Source organism: Micropterus salmoides, unplaced genomic scaffold (assembly GCF_014851395.1).
Source record: "Micropterus salmoides isolate LMB-PRFRI ecotype aquatic unplaced genomic scaffold, ASM1485139v1 Ms_hic_scaffold_11, whole genome shotgun sequence".
Lineage (NCBI taxonomy): Eukaryota > Metazoa > Chordata > Actinopteri > Centrarchiformes > Centrarchidae > Micropterus > Micropterus salmoides.
This window is the reverse complement of record NW_024040152.1, coordinates 34,258,882-34,279,981: the sequence shown is the minus strand read 5'-3', so window position 1 is coordinate 34,279,981 and position 21,100 is coordinate 34,258,882. Positions and strand designations below refer to the sequence as shown.

Here is a 21,100-nt window from a genome sequence, read left to right as displayed (position 1 = left end):
ACAGAGCAGAAGAGTTTGACCCTCTGACCACCTGTTCTGTAATGACACTAATCTATGTTTGGACAAACACAAAGATTTACCCTCCAGGCTGAGCTCATTTGGTCAGCACTGGTCACCACCGTCTGAGAGGAGATGCCGTAGTTTTGTCCTTTATGGACGAGCCACTTAGAGCCGTCGTCCAGCGTCACTCTGGGAATAAAACAGCAGCTTGAAGTGTTTTGGTTGACTAATAATATGCATATAAAATATGTAATGTCAGTACAGAGTGTCAGTGGACTGACCTGACTCCAGAGTGGCTGATTAGTCCGCTTCCAGAAGAACTAGATGAAGATGAGGAAAGACTGGACCCCATTGGTCGTGTCATCCTCTCAGCTAAATGAACTGGAGAGTTGAAGAGCCTCGTCAGCTCGGAGCCTGACAGATCTGTGAGAGCCGCAGATATCAGTGGTGTTAATCTAAACAGGAGTCACACAGAAACACTGCAGTAGGTTTAAAGTAACTCTGAAACATCCTGCAGGACTTACTGCCATCAGACCAGGACCCCACAGAGACAGCCAGCAGAGTCAGAGCCAGAGCAGAGACCAGCATCCTGATGGACCACATGTTGGGTTGTAATCTGGTCTTTGTCTTCCAGTCGCAGCACACTGAGACAGTCAGGACAGATTTTATAGAGCCGTCACACTCCTTTCTGTTTCTGCTCCTTTCGGACGCACTTTTTATTTATTTACGTCCTGCCTGCAGTAGTTAATTTATAACATCAGTGGTGGTAACCTGGCAGGCTGCATCTGATATTTCCAAACTGCTGACAGTAAAAACCTCAGATGACTTTGGGGAGAATCAAACAGCAGAGCAGGTAGAAAAAACATCTGAACATGTTGGGCCCTAACAGACATCTTACACTGGGGCCCCTCCAAACCAAAACCACAAACATCAGGCTACAACCTCAGGGCCCCCAGACAGTTTTATATCCCTGAATGAAAATGACTTACTAGATATCACAATATGAAAACAAAATTTAAAAAAAAAAATTTAAATCTTTAAGAAACTTAAATTGCACAAATATAATAAAATAAAAAATACAAATCTTTTTCAGTGTAAAACACTCACATGATTATTCTAAAGAGATATAAAAACAATAAGTAACTTAACAGGAACATGTTCCAGAATATTAACAAATCATTATTTTCACTATTAATGTAAAAGAGAAAAGGAAAAATTTATATAAACTGAATTTGATTGAAATGATTAAAACATAAACTTTTAAACAAATAATAAGTAAATAAGAAGTGCTTTATATGATGTTTTTAATCCCATCACACCATGCACGGGGCCCCTGGTGGTTATGGGGCCCATTGCAGTAACTTATAATGAATATAGGGAACAATGGCCCTGAACATGATGTCAGCATGCAAACATTTATATCAACCAAGATGCCCGTCAGGAACCACCTCAGACACCCAGAGATACAGGTCTGGCTTCTTTACAGTCTTCGAACTCTGCCTCCTCCGCAGGGGACACTTTGGTCGGGTCCAGGAGATCCCCAGTCACTCAACATATCCCTGGCAGTTCTCCCCTGCTGAGTCGAGTCCTGCTTTACCTTCCGGAGTCGACTACTGGTTTAAAGAATCACCATTTTATCGTGGCTGCCACGGCCTGTGTTGTCCAGAGCTATATCTTCTCGTTGGGCCTCCTCCCAAGGCAAACTGGTCCCAGGGGAGGAGCCAGACTAAAAGCGACTCACAGACCATGTTAATCTGCTGAGACGGACCTGCGGCACTTCAGCCAGAATAAAGAAACCGGGGCCCCCTCATGGAGCCAGACTTGCCGTTGAGTGTCGGACACATCGCCAAAAACATACATGGAGCCACAGCCCTGTGGGCCCCCCACCTGCAGGGAGAGGCATTGGGATCGGGTTTATTGACAGCAGGGCGGAAGGTGAAGGCAGGGACCCGGGGGTGCTGACCCCTGGCATCACTTCTCTGGCTGGGCAGGAACCAGAGCTGGAGTGGGAGGTCTACTGGTGCCATGTAGTTATAACTGGGCCCTATGCATGACACTGGGTCTGGAACCATAAACCCCGGAGAAGGGCTGGACTCCTTTCCTGGAGTTGCCCAGGGGTGAGAGACGCGCTGCTGTCTTCTCCCCAGGGGACATGAAGGTCGCCTCTGTGCGACTCCGAGTCGCTGAGAGGTCGGCTCTGACTGTGTACCAAACTGCAGGTCGGACTTTCCGGCCTTCTGGGACTCTCTGGGTGGGGTCCTGGAAAAGGGACTCAATGCTGGAGAAACCTGGAGGAGGGTAATTTAGAAATGTACTTGGTACCAGAACATCTGAGTGGACCTTGTGGTCGTTTCTGCGCCCGTGCGCATGAAGAGGTTTGTTCTATCATCAGTCCAAACTCTGTCTGACCAGTTTACAGGGTTAAACTGCAGCCTGAAGACGGTCGAAGCTCGTGTTTGTCTGGACTTTGTAATTCTAGAAATTCCCTGTTTTGATTTGCTTCAAGAGCAAACAGACATCACAGAGCAGCTTCTCCTCACATGGCGTGCACAATATTCCAGGGATCATTGGTCACATGATTAAACAGGAATCATTCAAGGACATTTAGTACATTAAAAACATTTTAATGTAATGTCTGTCTTCATATCTTTCTTACAAATCAAGTCATATTAAATGTATATATATAAAAATGAATACAGGACCCAAATCCTCAGAACAGACGTTCACAAGTGAAAGTCTCAGTGGCCGCCTGATTGGTTCAGCAGTACTGTGGCTCCAGTTGCGTGGCGTACAGGAAGCTGTCGCCGTGTTCAGCAGCAGGTGGCGGTGAAACGAAGGCCCCCTCGCTACCGAACAGACTGGAGCTGCTGGCGCTGACGCCACCGATGGCGGGCAGGTAGGAGTGATGGAGGATCGGCAGCTGCACGGACAGACGCCGCCGCACACTGAGAGAAACCACAGGAAGGAAATCACAAACAAGAAACCCAAACAACTCCCACCACGAGCAAACAATACAGCCACCACAGCGGCAAGGGAAATAAAAATAATAATGTTTGCATATACAAACTAATGCATGTGAACATACAAGTAGTTTAACAAATACAGATGGTGCCTTTAAAATCCTTTATTCCCTGACAAATAAAACTATTTCCAAATGTAAATAGAACCAGCTGGATGAAAACACACTTGGTGCCTGTGCGGTGACACTTTGGGCAAATCATGTCAATACTTTAACTCTGGGTTTGTTTGTTTTGGACTCACTGTTCAGGAGAGTTGATGGCGTCTGGACTAGAAGGTTTCCTCTCTGAGTTCCTGACATCTGCACAGACCTGGACTACATGAGTCCGCGTCACAGATCTGACACCATCATCTGGGAGACGACACAGCAGCAGGAGGAAAAGGTTGACAGTGAGTAGAGACTTCGTAGTCTCCATCATGAGGGACACAGTTAAACACAGTTAACTGTTAATTAGTTATTAATGTGCAAAAATCTACAGATCTGTAAACAGAGTAAACTGAAGCAGCTTGTGTCAGATCATCTAATTCTGTAGGTTCCTCCACATGGATGGTTTACAGTACAGCAGGATTAACCCATTCTGTACTAATCCTTGCAGACGTGTTGTCTGTAGGTGTATTATTGAGCTCAGACAAACAGAGATCCTGGTCATCGGGTCCCAGCACATGAAAACGCACATTCTGCCCTGTGCTGGTTCCCTACTGGATCACACCAGGCCTGTTGGAGGACTCTGAGGCCCCATCCACACTATTCCGTTTTAGTTTAAAAAATGGAGAATTAAAACGAATATGATCTCCGCCCACAGCAGCGTTTTAGCTGCGCATCAGAGTTGATCTCCGTCTACATTAAAACGACTGAAAACACACAGTTCAGGTGCACTGGGCATGCGCATGCCGGTGTAAACATGAAGCAGATGGTCTGTTTCGTAGTTACAGAAGATTTGGCGAAAGAATAAAGAGATACAGACGAAGAATCAGACCAGTTTTTTGTTGCGTGGACCAATAACGAGCTGGGACTGTTACTGAATGTAACACGGGACTGTGGCGGGGGCGACATGCACGGTACAAGTGTAGGCAGATAGGCCTACGTGTTATTTGCACGTACAGAATATTTTTATTAAAAACTGGTCTGCGTCATCGTTGCTAAAGTCCTCCGTTTTTGTCTGCACTAAAACACTCGGTGTCGGCAGCGTTTTCAAACATCTCCGTTTCAGGTCTTCGTTTTCGCCGTTTTAGTCTGGACGGGAGGAGCAAACGTAGCAAAAGGTCTCCGTTTTAATTTGAAATCCCAGCAGAGTGGAGGGGGCCTTGGCGTCTGTCTGGTTTGACAGTAGTTTAAGTTTTGAGCAGCACACCACAAAAAGCTTGTGCAATCATGTTTTTACGATCTTAAAAATATACAGAAAATGTTTTAGATCATTACTTTTAAGGCTCTTCACGGCATCTCTCCCTGCTCTATCTCTGACCTTTTAGACCCAGCATGTACTCTGAGGTCCTCGGGCAGAGGTCTGCTGTCTGTTCCAGGGGCCCGGCGGGAAACTAAAGGGGACAGTTTGCAGTCAGGAACCCGAGGATCTGGAGCAGCCTGCCCGTGGGGATCAGGTCAGCTGTCTCTTCTTAAAACGGACTTAAAGGAGAGCCTTTCCTAATTTTAGTTGACTTTATTTTTCTTTTCTTTTAACTCTATTTTAATTCCTTTTAGAGCTGCAATGATTAATCAAATAATCAATTAGCTGTCAACTATTTTGAAAATCGATTAATTGGTTTGAGTCTTTGTTTTTTAAGAAAAATGATCTGAATCCAGCTTCTTAGATGTGAATATTTTCTGGGATTTTTTCATCCTCTGTGAACATACTTGGGTTGTGAACAAATCAAGACATTTGAGGACGTTATCTTGAAACCGTGATCGACATTTTTCACCATTTTCAGACAATTTAGAGACTAAACAGCAAATCGATTAATCAAGCAAACGATCGACAGATTAATTGTTAAATAATTGTTAGATGCAGCCCTAATTCCTTAAAAATGTTATCTGGTTTTAATTTGTTTTATTTGTGTTTTATTTCCTAGTGGAAGCACTTCGTAACATAGATTTTGAAAAGTGCTCTGTAAATAAAATATAATGACAATTATTATTAGTTTGTTTTAGGCTAGCAGTTTCCTCCCTTCGTCCACTGTGCTAAGTTAGGATAAACACGGACGTTGATTAAAGTTCAAAGACTTCTATGATGTTAGTCTTGGTTAGATGTGACTAATGAGAACCGGGTCAGTGTCGGGTGTATGTATGAGATCTTGTTTTTGTTACCGGCTCTCAGCTTCTGGTCAGGTTCAGGTGACCCCGGCGTTTCAGAGAGTTGCATGGTGATGGTTTCTATTTGTACATCGAGCTGCGAGGAACACAACAAACAGCACAGCAGTGTTAATCAACTGCAGCATCACTCAACATCAGGTGATGTTTGTGTGTCCTCACCTGTGCAGTCTGACTCTTCAGCTGCTGGTTTAACCTCCTCAGCTGCTCTTCAGCTTCTCCCTCAGCAGCTTCATCCTGCAGCTCGCTGCCGTTCAGCCACATATACAAAAACTGCAAAGAAATAAAACCACAGGCAACATACAGAATTTTCATGCGAATTTTAAGCGTACTTTTGAAATGTCGCAAAAAGAAAAGAAATTGCGAAATCTGTGCGTTTCCTTCAGCTGGTTTGGAGCAAATAAACCGGGCTACGGCGAGCGTAGATACGTCAGTAGTTGACGTTACACATGGCGGTAATAAACAAGACGTCGAGAAACAAAACCAGTGGCATGAACCTGAGGGCACTGATCTTAGAAAAACAGAGAGAGGTCCTCAGAAATGTGTCTTTTATGCGGGAAAGTTGTCTCGTTATGGTGTTATGCAGAGTTTTGCATGCACCTCCAAATAACGCTTTTAAACGCTATAATGTCCTTTGTGGGGAGATAAATGGTGATAAATGATTCGAAGTATATATTTTATGAATCCAGTATTTCTTATTTATTTCTTTGCAGTTTTGAAGGGGGCACTTACAGCCTGTGGATACCCTAAATGGACCTTTGTGAAAACAGCCACAAGATCCAAGAAGAACAAAACTACAGGGGAGGAAAAGAAGGTCAAACGCAACAACATTGTGATTCCCTACGTGTCTGGAGTATCAGAGAAACTCAGGAGGATTTTCAACAAACACAACATCCCTGTGTTTTTTAAACCCAAGAACACACTAAGACAGATGCTGGTCCACCCCAAAGACCGCACACCCAAACACAAGAAAAGCAATCTGGTGTATGCGGTCCAATGCAGTGAGGAATGCACAGACCTGTATATTGGGGAGACTAAACAACCACGACACAAACGCATGGCTCAACACAGAAGGGCCAACTCCTCAGGTCAAGACTCTGCAGTCTACTTACATCTGAAGGACAGAGGACACTCGTTTGAGGACCACCAGGTGCACATTTTAGACAGAGAAGATGGATGGTTTGAAAGAGGTGTCAAGGAAGCATCTACACCAGGGTGGAGAAGCCGTCATTGAACAGGGGAGGGGGTCTACGCCACCACTTATCCCCCACTTACAATGCTGTCCTTTCATCACTTCCCAGGAAACTCAACAAACGTAACCTATTGGCCTCAGGTGAAGATACCAACGATGGTCGTTCAGTCTTGGCCACAGGTAGTCTTAACGACTGTAACGACTGTCGTCACAGCGACCAGGAACACTAACGAACCAGCGGTATCGATGACCCGGGCCAACGACCCCACTGAGGTTAAATAGCTGAGTTTCCCTGCCAGTCAGTCAGAACTGAAGAAGTCCTTTGGATGAGGGACGAAACGTCTTCCAGTATCTTCAACCAAGTCCAGTTGCCCTTGATTTTAACCTTCGTTGGATAACTATGACCTGGATGACTGAGAATCTTCATAGACATATTTTATGAACGTTTAGAGTCGTTAATTAAGGATTTGTTTTCGAATTTTGCCGTTTCCATCAACCTTTTCTAATGCGATGCTTCAAAATGCGGCTACTGTCATGGAGGATTGTTCCTGAAATCTGAGAGGGCAGACTTTGACTTAAGAGGTACGTCTATAATGTTATGGTCTTACATTTGAGAATCCAAAACGACGGTAAAAGAATTAAAGCAGCGGGAGCAGAGAGCGTCACACTGACCTTTGGTCCAAACAGCCAGCTCAGGATGAAGATGTTACAGCAGAGGATGAGGACGCTGGTCAGAAAGAACTGAACAGGAGGATTATGGGATATCAGAAGTGATCCTGACACTCCTGACACACTGAACACCGTCACAGCAAACATACTCAGTGTCAGGTGTTTACCGCTGTCAGCAGGAAGATCTACCTGCACAGTCCTGATGTTCCAGGCCACGAAACACCCAAGACCCTGGAGAAAAAAACCACAACATTTTAATTTAATGAATCATGCATGATTAATAAAATGCAGCAATATAATCTTGCTCCAAACTAAACTGAAACATTGGCAGCCCTTTGTTAATCAAAGTTCACCACAGCTCAACCAGGTCCTGAGGCTCATTACATACTCAACTTTAACAACACGTAATGTATAAATACTCCATATAAGCAACACTCAAGAATGTGTGATGGTCTGCAGTTGGGCAGCGAGTTCACATGTCGAGGATATGTAACTTTATACAAACATAAAACTTTGCTCGGATTTAGTTTGCCTTTGAGAGACGATCCTCACACGACCTTTCACTACCGGTAAGAATGGAAAAGTTGTTTCCCCATTTTTAATTCATCCAAATCTTTAGTTTTCTGGTGTTTAATGAAAATGAGATCCTGATGGAGACGCTGGTGCTGCTGCAGGCTTTTAATCTTGTTGAATTTCTTATATAGACTCCACATTTGAAAACAAACGTCAGTGTGATGTTAGATGAAATGATTTGTTGTGTCAGGACTGACCAGTAGAGGCCCTTTGTATCCGTAGACAGCAGTGAGCCACAGCTCCGTGTTGATGCTGCTGCAGTGTTCAGAGTACGGCCGGACAATAACGTCCTGATCTGCAGGGTCACTCTGAAAAAACAACAACAACTAGAAAACTGTTTATTCTTAATGGAAAACTGTTCAGCAGAGCGGCAGAGGAGGAATCCTTCTTCCAGCCAGGTCAAGTGTACAGATTAGATTCACAACAGAAACTCTTAGTTTATACAATTAACAAACATCCAAGAGGATGGAGCCGGTGAATGCAGGGTTTTGATTGTAATAGAGTATTTTTGCATTCTGGTATTAGTACTTTTATTTAAGTATCTGAATCCTTCTTGGCACTTCCTTTTTATTTAACCTTTATTTTAACAGCAAAGTCCCATTGAGACACCAACAAAAACATAAATTCCTAAAGACCATAAAGACCCGGGTTCAATCCCCCACTGTGACCCATCCATCATTGTGTCCCTGAGCAAGACACTTAACCCCTCGTTGCTCCAGAGGCGTGCGACCTCTGATATGTACAGCAATTGTAAGTTGCGTTGGATAAAAGCGTCAGCTAAATGTAAAATACATTACGATGCACGTTAAAAAAACATTTTAAATATTTACACAAGCAAAACACAATGAGTTACAAATATGTAAACAAAAGTAAATGAAGAGACTAAATGTAGACATCTTAACTAGAAATGATCAAAAATTCTTCCTCTGCCTGAAGAGAATTAACTCTCATTCCAACATCCATCAACACAGACGCGTTTGTGAGATCATCCTTACCTGTAAGTCATGCTGCAGCACCACCCGTCTGAGGGGGTCCAGGATTTGCCAGGAGGTTAAAACAAACACATCCAGCAGTAACATCCAGAGCACCACATAGCCTGTTTGCTGTAGACGAGTCTGCTGCTGGAGACACAAACAAACAGAATTTACCTCCTAGAATGTCAAAACTACACTTTTACTGTTGAAGAACCGATTCAAAGAAATGCAGAAAGTCAAATGAGACGTTGGTGGTTGTGATTTACCGTCAGTTTGATGCTGCAGAGTGAATAAATCCTCCATGTTTTGGTGAAGAGCGCAGCGAAGCCCACAGTGTGTCCCACAGAGAGAGTCCACAGACGAACCTGCAAATGAATCCGAGAAGACCGATCGTGTGAAACTGAACGGTTTGCTCCAGACTGTAGACGGTAAAACACTTTTTGTATGCTACACTTTTTTGTTAACACCATATGTACAATTTTTATAGTTTTAGCATCTTTTAAACTTTTTTAAAGTGCTTGTTCCTTGGTCAGTCCTGGTAAAAACAGTGCTGTGCCCCTCCCCTCACAGAGCTGGCCCCAGGACCTTGGAGGTTTATGCTGGACGCTACAGTGTCTTTCTTTAATCCTGCGATTGCTTTGTTGTGTTTTTTACAGCCACAGGAACAAAACAAATGCAGCTTAAATGCGGCTTTAATGGTGGAAGGTTGTTTATTCAGGAAGGAATATTCTGTAAAGTGTTGAATGTATGTACATATTTACTGTGACACTTCTACAAAAAGTCTACTTGGGGCCATTGTCCATGTTTCAGATGTCTCTGAGTTGTTTGCAGTTTCACCAAAGAGACATTTCGCCTCTAAACTTCTCTCATGGTTACATTTAAATAACTGCTTGAGGCAGAAAGAGGAAAAAAAATAGACTTCACAGGAAACAGATTTGTGTATCAGAACGTTGTTTTTCATATTTCCTCTACCATTAATCATCTCACGACCCCTCAGATTTATCTGGTGAGCCTTGGTAGGGGCCCGACCTCTATCTGCTTATACCGTAGATACTAGGTTACTGTATATGAAGTAGTTAAAACTAGCACATAAAGCATGAAAATGTTGATAATTTTGTACATATTTACATGTTGTATGTCATTTGTATGTAGCTGTGTACTATGCTGGACTCTTGTCTTCTATACAGCCTTTATGTGGTATCTTGTTCGTTAATAATTTTTTTAAATGCAGCTTTCCGAACTCACAGAGCAGAGGAGCTCAGATATGCGGTTGGACAGCGGAGCTCCGTCCAGACCGGAGATCAGGACTGAAGAGGAGGAGAGCAGGACGCCCAGCAGCAGCAGCTCGTCCTGGGATCCACCGCTCCATCTCTGCAGCCTGCAGGCAAACAGAGAGGAGACGAAACAACCACGACAAAACCAGGAGTTTCAGCTCAGAGAGACACAGAGGAGCATGTGAAGAAGGAGTACCAGTGTTTACGACAGATGATCCTGAAGCAGAGGACAGTCAGAGTGATGAGGATGGTCACAGCTGCAGCTGATGAGACGATGCCGTACAGAAGGAGGCTGACATGCTGCCGCTGCAGGACGACCACAGTCTGGTCTCTGGCTGGTCTTGGACCTGCAGGACCAAACATTTAGCATCCACCCAGGGTTCATCATCATGACGGATCAATACCCTGCTGTGGGGTCAGGGTCTCACCTTTAAACTGCATCAGGTGATTCATCAGCCGCAGCTGTTGGGTGGCGGTACTGAACTCTCCCACCAACACGCCACTGCTGCCTGAGAACACACACACACACACACACACACCTGCTGATTAATGGGAACATCACGACTGTACAGCAGAGCATCAGGTGATTAACGGCACCTTGAAACTGGATCAGTTCTATAGAAGCCATTCTCTCCCCGTTCCGAAATGAAACTGGACCCTGAAAAAAACACAATGATTTCTGAAAATACAAAACATATTTCTCAAATACAAACAAATAGTATTTACAAAACAGCAAAACCTGAGCAAGGTGTAAATAACATTTACAGTACCAATAGTGCAACTAGTATTAGTACTTGGATTTTGTATCCACTGCTACAGTTGGAGTGTCTGTAACAGCAACATGTCTGTCTCCCCACAGGAACCCCCTCAGAATACACTTCCTTTTGTTTACTGTCAGTACCAGACAGTAAACATGCTACAGCTGTGCGTGTTTCAGGTGTGTAACTGAGCTCACTGTGACTCCTTCAAACTGCGTCTGTTTCACGGCCTCCAGCAGCCTCTTCTGAACGTCGTCCTCGCTGACGCTCACGTTTCTCTGGCTGCTGTATTTCTCCTTGTGTTTCACAGCCTCCATCACCTGACCGAGAGCTCTGGCGGCGACCCAGACGGCGTCGTAGGCGAAGGTGTGGAGCTGGCTGACCTTTGACCCCTCCTGTATCACTTGTCTGAGGTAGGCGTCCTGGTAGTCCTGAGGAGTCTGCAGAGACACATCCGCACGGGATGTTTAGTAAAACACGGCACACAGAAAAAACAACTTATTCGCTTTTTCTGCAGTTTTCAGCTACATCTCATTGTCTTCATCAGCGGATGGAGTTTGTTTGTTTGTACTATAATAAAATGGTCTGGAAGTCGTGCAAGAGGAAGGGTCAGGTGGGGTCACTAGAATTTTTCCTCTGAGAACCTTAAAGATCTCGGGTTGGGTATCTAAAACGTACCAAATTTCCATAAGCAATGGATTTTTTATTTATTTTACCTTTATTTTACCACGTCAGAAATCCATTGAGATTTTTAATCTCTTTTACAAGGATGTCCTGGCCAAGATGTGAAACAGCACACAGTGCAAGGTGCAAACAAGGCATTACATGTACAGCAGCATTATTCACAAGAGTAACAGTATTATTAAATTATTTACAACAAAGTATCAGATAAAAAAACATAAAAGCACAATGAAATTTAAACATATCATAATTTGACTAAATGTTACAGGTGCAAGATGTGTTTAAAACCTCTGACAGTTTTTGTTTAAAACTGGATACAGGAATAAGAGACTCCAACTTCAACTTGAGCTGCAGATCATTCCAAGACCATAGGCCAAAATAGAATAGACTCATTTTTCCTGACTCTATACGCACCATGGGCACCAAACCGCAGCCACCTACTGGCCCTGACACTGTGTGTGTTCTGGAGGGCAATAAATTTACAGTAGATATATGATGGCAATTTTCCTGAAAATGGCTTTGTATATGAAAATATACCAATGCTTCATCCTTCGAATATTGAGTGAAGTAAATCCAGCCAGGGTATATAAAGTACAATGGTGAGTCCTATAGGGTGAACCTGTTATATACCTCAAAGCAGCATGGTAAATGGGATCCAGTTTAGCTAAGGTAGTGGGACAAGCAAATCTATAGATGGCGTCTCTGTAGTCCAGCTGTGATAAAAACAAACTTGTTACAAGCCTTACAGGAAGAAATAGAAAAGCATGTTTTCAATCTACTCAAAAAACCTAGAGCAAATTTGAGCTTTTTTTTATCAAATATGTAGTGTGATGTTTAAAATGAAGGTCTTTATCCAGCCAAATACCAAGATATTTGTATGTGTCTACGACTTCTATGGTATCACCCTCCAGAGTTTTAATAGGAGGAATGGTTACAGCAGAATTATGAGAAAACAACATAACTTTGGTTTTGCTAGTATTCATGACTAATTTTGAATCACGAAGAGCATTTTGTAAGGTGATAAAATCAGTCTGAAGATTTGAGTGTACTGCATCTAGAGAGGGTGCTGACGAATATAGAATTGTATCATCTGCATATATTTGGTACGAGGAGAATTTAATCTGATCACATATTTGATTAAAATAGATTAAAAAGAACAAGGGCCCTAAAATATACCCTTGTGGGACCCCCTTGTTCAGTGTGACCGCATCAGACAAAACAGGGCCAAACCGAACAAACTTAATGCGTTTTGTTAAGTAGCTGTTTATCCAACTAACCATATCTGTACTAAAGCCAAGTTTTTGTATGATATTGATGAGGTGACAGAGATCAACGTTGTCAAACGCCTTGGTCAGGTCAATAAACAATGCTAAACAAGCATGTTTACTTTCAAGTGCTGTTTTAACATCATCTATTACTTTTGAAGTTGTTGTGATTGTACTGTGTCCTGCCCTGAAACCAGATTGAAAATAGTTAAGAATGTTGTTTGTTTAAAGTAACTGTTTGAACTGGACAGACACCAATGACTCAAATGCTTTTGCTAGAACTGAAAGATTTGAAATAGGTCTGTAGTTGTTCATGTCTGTGGGATCACCTGATTTAAGTAAAGGAATCTTATTAAGGCCAGTGTGTTTGGATTCTGCTTATTGGTTCCTGAAGTTCGGCATATTTCAGTGGCAACAACAAAGCATGAAGAAGAGAGTCGTTCTGGTTCTGGTCCTGGACCGTGGCGGACCGCAGCAAACGCTCCAAAGTTTGGCTTTGCTTCACTAACAAACTGCACCAGCTGCAGTCAGGAGGTTTGGTGCGAGGGAGGTAGCAGCTCCAACGTGAAGAATCGTTTCCTTCAACACGGCGTGAATCTGAATGAACGCTTCACCGTGTTCAACGTGTTGCGCTCTCCCAGATCCAGCTAACGCTAACAGTAGCAACGTCTCAGGTACTAAACACAGGTGAGCCGACGTTCACCTTTTACACTGAAGGGAAACCAATGATGTCTACAGATGAGACGAGTCCCAGAGATGCCGCTCTAGGACAGATACTCCTTTCACTTTAGAGACATGAAGGGCAAGAGGAGGAAGAGGAGGAAGAGGATGAAGGTCACTGACAAGATCTGTGGTGCAGGAACCAGAACCAGAGTCCATAATCAGAATTTTAAGCGATAAAACTGAAACGATACCCAACCTGATAAATATCCAAGTATCCAGTAGTTTGAGATATCTCTGTCTTGTCCTTCAGGCTCTGCTGCTACATACATTTTCTGCCAGGGCCAGCCCTGACAATGTTGGAGCCCTAGGCAAGATTTTAAAGAGGTGGTATTCTGCTTATTGGTTTTTCACCTCTCCTTCACTGAGTTATATATCTTTTTTGTGCTGTAACAGGTTTGCAAAGTGAAAAAGCCCAAAGTCCAGCCCAAAGGGAGTTCCCATCTCCCACAGAAAACTCCGCTCTGAACTGAAAACAGCTCGTTTGGAGTCCAGCCGCTTCCCTTTCATCCCTGTGACGTCACAGGGATGAAAGCTAAACGCGCCTCATATAACGCTCGCCAAGCGGCTCCTCAGAAACAGTGAGCTGCAGCACACAGCTCTCCTCTCCCTTCCAAACACTAGCTACCCTCCAGGCAGTCAGTGGACATAAAGTTGTTCCTGTGATGTAGAGACAGAGCTCAGTTAAAATTTTATGGATACAGATTAATAATTCACCGCTCTGAAACTCTCGCTCCAGTCCATGTTGCCGAGCCGGTCGGCAACACGTACGGCTGAACCCGAGCCGTTTACCGGCTTCTCGCTGACCCGCCCTTCTCTGCTTCTGATTGGCTAGTAGTCCTTAACTAGGAACTGAGCATGTGCAACTCCCAACAAAGATCATTTAGAGACAAGATGTATCACTCCATAGCTAAAACGAAGCCTTCAACACAGGCTGAAAAGAGGAGCTGCAGCAATGTGCAGTATGACAAAAATATAACCATGTAAACTTGTTCTGGTACAACCTCTAAATAAGATGAGGAACCTGAGAATGAGCAGAATACCACCTCTTTAAATTGGCCCAACCCTAAAGAGTCCCAACCAGGGGTTGGGGTCATCACTCTAGTATCCATAGCAATTGTTTTAAACGTTCAGCAGCTAAACTCACAATTTTAGCATGTATAGAGCCAAGTCGAAAACCTTCTTTTGCGGTACCCCCTGATATTATGAACCCTAGGCAACTTCCTATGTCACCTATGCCACAGACCGGCCCTGTTTTCTGGTGATCATATGTAACTAAATACAACACAGACTGGTCTGTCATTGGGAATGTGGTGGTGGTTTCTTACCCGTCCAGAGACTCCTGGTGTGTTTGTGTGGCTGAGCTGTCTGATCTGAATCCTGATGGATCCGTCTGCAGCCGTCAGCACGCTGTTGGCGGCGCAGCCAGAGACCTGCGAGCCCGGCCTCCATCCGGCTGTTCCTCCACCAGCAACCACCCACTGGTACCGAGCTCCGAACATGTTCAGTGTGTAGGCCTGAAAGTCACAGAGAGAGACACGTCACGGCTGCTGACTGTTATCATCTGTTTTAAATGAATCCTCGTGACAAACAAATCTTATTTCTTCCTTCAAACTCCCGGATTTCTGAAATACTTGAGTCCTGCTGAAAATGGCAGCTTCAGTTTGACTTCCTGTTACCATACAGTCCATCGGGGTCCAACAGTCCAACATCAGCTAAAGAACAGTCATGATACATGTTAATATCAGAATGATGTCTTCTAGTTTTTATCATCCTGACCAGCTGCACTGTTCAATGCCAACTTATCACATCTGTTTTTGGGCTGGTGTTGTGTTGTAGCTAGGTGATCATCGAAGGCAGGTGGGAATGACAAACATTACTCAAAGAGAACAGAACTTAATTTTTAGTTCCAGTAGGAGTTCAAGAGTTTTTAAAGATACCAAATACTAAATTTGGATGCATAGTGCAAAAAATGCTGCACAAGAAATCTAGTCACAACTTTTGATGAACTCTTTTAGTGAGTTTGAATTAACTTATTGTAAAATCTCTTTTGATAAATTCCAAATTAATGTAATAAGTTGCATATGGATGGAATTATATTGTTTTACAACTATTAAGACATGGATTAACAGTTTTCATCATATGTAAGGTTGCAAAAAGTGCTTCTTGAGTTCCCTCTATGTGTCTGTACCGTGTAACTGTTGCTCTAACAGCCATCACCCGTCTGGTTTCACGCTTTCCTCCAAATGTTGAAGCAGCTGCAGGGATTTGCTCCCTTTCAGACACCAGAGCATCTGTGAGGTCCAACACTGATGTTGGTGATCAGGTCTCGCTCGCAGCTGGAGGACATATTAAGGAAATTTTTGGGGTGGGGACAGTTGTAGAGAGTAAGTACATGTAAAATAAAGAAATGCTTTGGGGGGGTACGGGAGATTTTTTTTGTGTGAGTGAAGTTATTTTTGACTTTTTTGGAAAATTTGGGAGGTGGGGACATTTTGTGATATAACGACATTTGCAATTTTGTGAAGTGAATACATTTTAGGAAAGCACAGAGTACGTTTTTTTTTAAAGCAGACCAATTGTTTGAAAAGTGAGGACATTTTTCAAAAGTGGGGACAGTTGTAAAGCCCAGGGACGCATTTTTAGAAAAATAAACAAGTGTGATATTTTGAGTGATGAGGGAGATTTTGAAAAATATTGACATTTTTGGACCTTTTAGAAAAGTTAGAACAAGATTGGGAGGCGAGGACATTTTGTGACCTTAGGACATTTTCAAAAGCAGGGCAGTTTTTTGAAGGGTGAGAACATTTTTCAAAAGTGGGGACAGTTGTAGAGCCCAGGGACACTTTTGGAAAATGAAGAAATGTTTGGACATTTTGGGGGGTGAGGGATTTTGTGACATTAGGACACTTTAAAAAGCAGGACAATATTTATGAAAGTGAGGAAATTTTTTTTTGGATCGCTTAGGAAAGAGAGAACAATTGAGATTATTTGTGGACATTTTTAATAATGTGAGGAACATGAGGACATTGGGTGTTGAGGTGAGGGCCGGTAAAGTTCATTCATGTGAAACTGGGAACACTGTCACGTTGAAACAGGAAAGGGACAAACACTAACAAAAAACTGTTACAGACAGACATTTGGCCATCAAGAGCGCTTACACAGCAGAAAACCTCAGAGGCAGAATCGTCTTCAAACTGCCCGATGATGATCCGAACATCGCTTTCCTGCCAAACAAAGAAGCAACAGGTTTTATTCCTGTGAGAAGTGCTAGAATGTAAACAGATTAGTATTTTACTGTCTATTATATGTAGCATATGTACTCGGTACCTTCAGCTTCCTCAAGCTGCTGCAGGCGTCTTCAGAGAGACTTTGTGTGGAAACAACCTGAACATCGGCCTTCAGCAGCTGTCTGATCAGATCCTGCTTCATCTGCACAAAGAAAGTACATCTAATGTGATGCCACACAAAGACAATAGGAACTTGTTTCTTAGAACCTTACAGAGCTAAACAACATAGAGAAGAGGTCACTAGAACACAGTTTGGATTGATGGTGGAGCTACAGGAAGTCACTAACGTCATTTTTTGCATCATAAATGATGTTTCAGCTTCACCTCTGAGAGTCTGGCTCCTTCCTCGGTGATGACCCCGACTCTGGTCCACTTGTAGCGCTGCAGCAGCTTCACTGTGGCCTGGTTCAGAGCTCGGTCTGATGGCACCGTGCTGAACAGGTTCCTGTACCACTTCCTGTTGGACAGGCTGGGGGACGAGGCCGCAAAAGATACCTGGGACATCAGAGGACATGAAACACCGTAAACGTACCTGTCATAACACACGATACAATAAGAAGTCTGAAGTGGACTGACGAGCTGTGCACCTGCACCAGGTTGAAGGCTGGCAGAGAGCGAGCGACGAGCGCCGTCACAGGTGGACACACCCCTCCAAACACCAGCAGGTACTCAGGCCCCGCCCACATGGCGTCAAACAGAGCTTTGAGTGATTTAGCAGGATCACACTGTGAAACATAAGATGCAAATATTAATACAAGAGCAGCTTTGTCAACTGCAACTTGTTCTAATTACAGAGAAAACTGCTTTAACTACTTCGAGATCAGAAACCATAGGTGTCATTTACACTGGGGACGCTGGGGACATGTCCCCACCACTTTTTGAAAGCATTTGCCAAAAGTTTTCTGGATGTTAGCTCGCGAGAAGAAATGTTAAATAACAAATAAAAATTCTATGAGAAAGGTTTACTTGCAGGAAAACATGCAATGCAATGTAAATATAGAAGTAACAGATCTGCCTTGTCCAAAAAAGCAACTTAGGCTAAAAAACACAAGCTGCTGATTACTGCATTATATTCTATAATATTTTTATAATCAGAATTGTCACCAACCACATGAATTTTGTTTCCCTTCATGTGAATAAAGACGTTTCCACCATTAATTAGTGTCTCCAGAATGCAGGAAATTAAGAGTTTAATGCTCAAAATCTTCTGGGGGAGGAGCCACAGACCCCCCCAATAAAATTGCCTATTTCATCTATGAATTTTTCTTCTAAATAGTATAGGAGTATCTTGTTGTCTTGTTCTCGTGACTCCAATATTAGTGAGGTCCTTGTCAGAAACATCAACATTGTCCAAGGAAATTGTTAATAACTAGTTGTGTTGGTATCTAACTTTAAATACCTAGGGTTTTTATTTGATGACCGCTTGTCTTTCCAGGCACATATCCAGTCTGTTGCAAAAAAGTTGAAGCTCTTATTAAGATTTTACTACAAAAACAAGTCCTGCTTTTCTTTTACCTGTCATTGATTATAGTGATGTGTTGTACATCAATGCCTCTGCTCACCGTCTTCACATGCTGGATGGTGTGTTTCATGGGGCTCTGTGGACCTCTTACTCAATAAATCGGCCTGCTTTATATACACGCCGCCTCAGCCATTGGTATGTTTTTATTTACAAATCCATTCTTGGCACAATTCTGACTCATTTATCTCTTTTAAACTTGAAATATGGAAAATACAATCTCTGTTCTCAGGATATGCATTTTTGCTGAAGTCCTAACAGAACTGGAAAAGAAAGCATTTAGGTTTTCTGGACTTGTTATGTGGAACAAGCTACAAACTAATCTGAAACTTGAAAACACAGTAATGCTGACTGATTTTGAAACTATGGTGAAATCTATTGAGTCCAGCTCGTTTGTGTGCAATTGTTTTTTCTGGCCCAGTTCTTCTGTGATTTTATGTTAATTTATTGTTGAAGCTTTGTGTGGCTACTATTATTGGCCAGGTCTCCCTTTAGATCTATGATCTCAGTGGGACAAACCTAGTTAGAAAAAAACTACACAACTGAAACACTAATGTGATACCTGGTACCAGATGCACAGAGCAGGAAGGGCACAGTGGTGCTTTCATGAGAGTCGAACGTCAACCAGGTGACACAAAATTCTCAATGTACAAAAAGTTTCAGAGTGATAAGATGGTGAATCGCTACAAAGTCAATATCATAGATATTAAAAAGTTGACCTCACTTTTGTTTGCTTTTAAATTCTTACCTGTTAAAGCTGTCTGATTTCTGTGAAACACTCCTTAAATTAGTGGTTCCCCATCTTTGTGGCCTACAACCCCTAAAATGTATCGGGGTCTAGTGGTGACCCCTCCTCACTGATTGCAAACAGCTAGCGGTCTATCTTACTCCTGAGTTTATAGTATGTGGTCCAGCTAACAAAAGCCCGTCAGGATCTCATACAGCTCTCTGTACAGCAGTCTGAGACTAACCTGTGAGTCCAGCAGCTGGAGCTGGACCTCATAGTTTCCCAGCGGAGGTGGTTGTCTCTTCAGGTCCTGCAGAGCCAGTCGGACAGCCGGGGCTACAGCAGCGGTCAGGTTCTCCCTCCCCGACCCAGAGCTGATGGGCATCATCCACAGCACAGGCAGAGGGTGGCGGACCTGAGCCAGCACCGGCCCGACTACCAGCCAGCAGACCAGCAGCACCCAGAACACCTCAGCCGCTCCACGCTGCTCCATTCTCTGCTTCAACTGCAGACACTTTTCCTCTCTGCTCCGATCCTCCTGCAGCAAAACTCTAATCCTCTTGTGCCGTAAGCAGCTGAGAATCTGGGGAGATAAAAGGATCAGCACTGACACCAGGTGTCACCAGGATTCTGCTCGCTGCTTCACAGGTGCATGTAGCAGAATAATGTCACGTTTTCATCACAGAAGAATCTACTGCCCGCAACATGTTGAAACCATCTGCTTGTTGGACTCAAGCAGAGGAAAGAAAATGAAAAGATATAAACCAAAAGACTGCAGCAACACTGGCTGCTCTGTAGGACGTAATCTTCATCACACTCCAGAAAACTAAACAGTCGAAAGAGAATATCTAAGAATCTGATCCAAACGGGAACATCTTGATAATTTACTGTAATGTGTCTTTTTCCTTCACTTGCCTGGTCACATTAATAATTCTGCTTACTTATTCTCTGGTCACATGGCTCCTGATTTAATTCAAAATTACCCCATTTTATTTAGAAGTTCCTTTAACATCTAAATTTTTGAATTTAAATTCTTCGAAGACAAATTTCTCAAGGAAAATAAGTCTCAAAGCAATAAAAAACAATAACAAACGTATGTAATCCCGTCCTGCAACAATCAGTCATTGGATGTCACGGGATCGCCCATCTGTTAGGATTTTGGCTTTTAGACATAGGTGGCATTTACACTGGGGACGCCGGGGACACGTCCCCACCACTTTTTTAAAGCATAATTTGTAATAATATGTTGAAATATACAGTTTAAAAACAAATGAAAATGCCTTTAGAAAGGTTTATTTGCACATTAAGAAAACATGCAGTGCAACTAAAATCTAAAAGAAACAAATGCGCATTGTCCATAAAAAGTAACTTCACCAAAAACACAAGCTGCTGATTATAAAATGACCCCAAACTGTGCAGCAGCAGTCAGTAACTTTAACAACTTCCTGACACAGTTTCTTTTCCATTCTCTCCCTGTGAACGTGACAAAAGAGGAGGGAAGATTAAATCCTCCCTCAGCAAGATGATGTTACAGGAGAAACAGATCTGAGAGCTGCTCTCACTTAGATTCTGTTATATTTATATACTTTGAAATGTCACCTGAATTTTTTTTCCTTTTACATAAATAAAGAATTTCCACCCTTAATTGGTGCAGAAACTTTCACCAGAAGGCAGGAGATGAAGGGAGAGGAAGACTTACCTTTAAAACACTGGATGTTTTAGTCTCGTTCTTGTGAACCTGATGCTAATGTTAAATTATAATCATTAGAGGTCAGATTCCTGACATTACTGAACAGAACAGACATTCCAACAAACACTTGTACTACAGTCAAATATCACTGACAGGCAGCTACAGTGCAATTTATTTTCTGATTCATCCATTCTGTGCTCGACCTACACAAGCCTTAAAACAAACAAATTTCCCCTGAGAGGAACCAAAGACATTCATTATATTCACCAAATAAACAATGACAGGGTCCGCTTGTTCGTTTCACAGGTATCCAAACAAGTGGAGCCAGTGGTGGACAGTTTTTTCCTTTTTCTGCTACTTCACTTTTTACTACATTCACCTGACATCTTTAGTTCCTTTGCATAATAAAATTTTACTTTCAAAACATTGAAACGCTTTCACTTTG

At 42.8% G+C, this 21,100-nt stretch overlaps 1 protein-coding gene and 2 long non-coding RNA genes across 4 annotated transcripts; 2 read left to right on the top strand and 1 right to left on the bottom strand.

Moving 5' to 3' along the window:
- Positions 1-718: 718 nt before the first annotated feature.
- LOC119898166 lies at positions 719-6,097 on the top strand. 2 transcript variants are annotated; one of them, XR_005443497.1, is made up of 5 exons: positions 729-853; positions 1,512-2,375; positions 3,269-3,408; positions 4,489-4,617; positions 6,037-6,097. It is a non-coding gene; the product is annotated as an uncharacterized LOC119898166 (long non-coding RNA). The 2 variants fall into 2 exon arrangements; XR_005443496.1 differs by lacking the exon at positions 1,512-2,375 and having other exon boundaries at positions 719-853.
- Positions 2,382-19,492, bottom strand: LOC119898163 (gamma-aminobutyric acid type B receptor subunit 2-like). Its single transcript, XM_038712348.1, has 19 exons — positions 19,210-19,492; positions 17,307-17,444; positions 17,044-17,214; positions 16,760-16,861; positions 16,591-16,656; positions 14,758-14,946; positions 10,961-11,203; positions 10,603-10,663; positions 10,434-10,514; positions 10,202-10,352; positions 9,977-10,109; positions 8,998-9,096; positions 8,753-8,872; positions 7,955-8,065; positions 7,188-7,415; positions 5,486-5,596; positions 5,321-5,402; positions 3,262-3,283; positions 2,382-2,945 (listed from the first exon to the last, which is right to left on the bottom strand). The coding sequence occupies exons 1-19, from the start codon at positions 19,456-19,458 to the stop codon at positions 2,759-2,761; spliced, it is 2,544 nt and encodes an 847-aa protein (XP_038568276.1). The 5' UTR covers positions 19,459-19,492; the 3' UTR covers positions 2,382-2,758.
- Positions 10,328-13,070, top strand: LOC119898165. Its single transcript, XR_005443495.1, has 2 exons — positions 10,328-10,942; positions 11,074-13,070. It is a non-coding gene; the product is annotated as an uncharacterized LOC119898165 (long non-coding RNA).
- Positions 19,493-21,100: the final 1,608 nt, after the last annotated feature.

Coding starts and splice junctions, on each gene's coding strand:
- LOC119898163 (XM_038712348.1), bottom strand. CDS start 19,458: ATGGAGCAGCGTGGAGCGGCTGAGGTGTTCTGGGTGCTGCTGGTCTGC. Junction 8,873..8,997: donor TCTGCAGCATCAAACTGACG/GTAAATCACAAC, acceptor CTCCAGCAGCAG/ACTCGTCTACAGCAAACAGG. Junction 2,946..3,261: donor GCCATCAACTCTCCTGAACA/GTGAGTCCAAAA, acceptor GGTTTCTCTCAG/TGTGCGGCGGCGTCTGTCCG.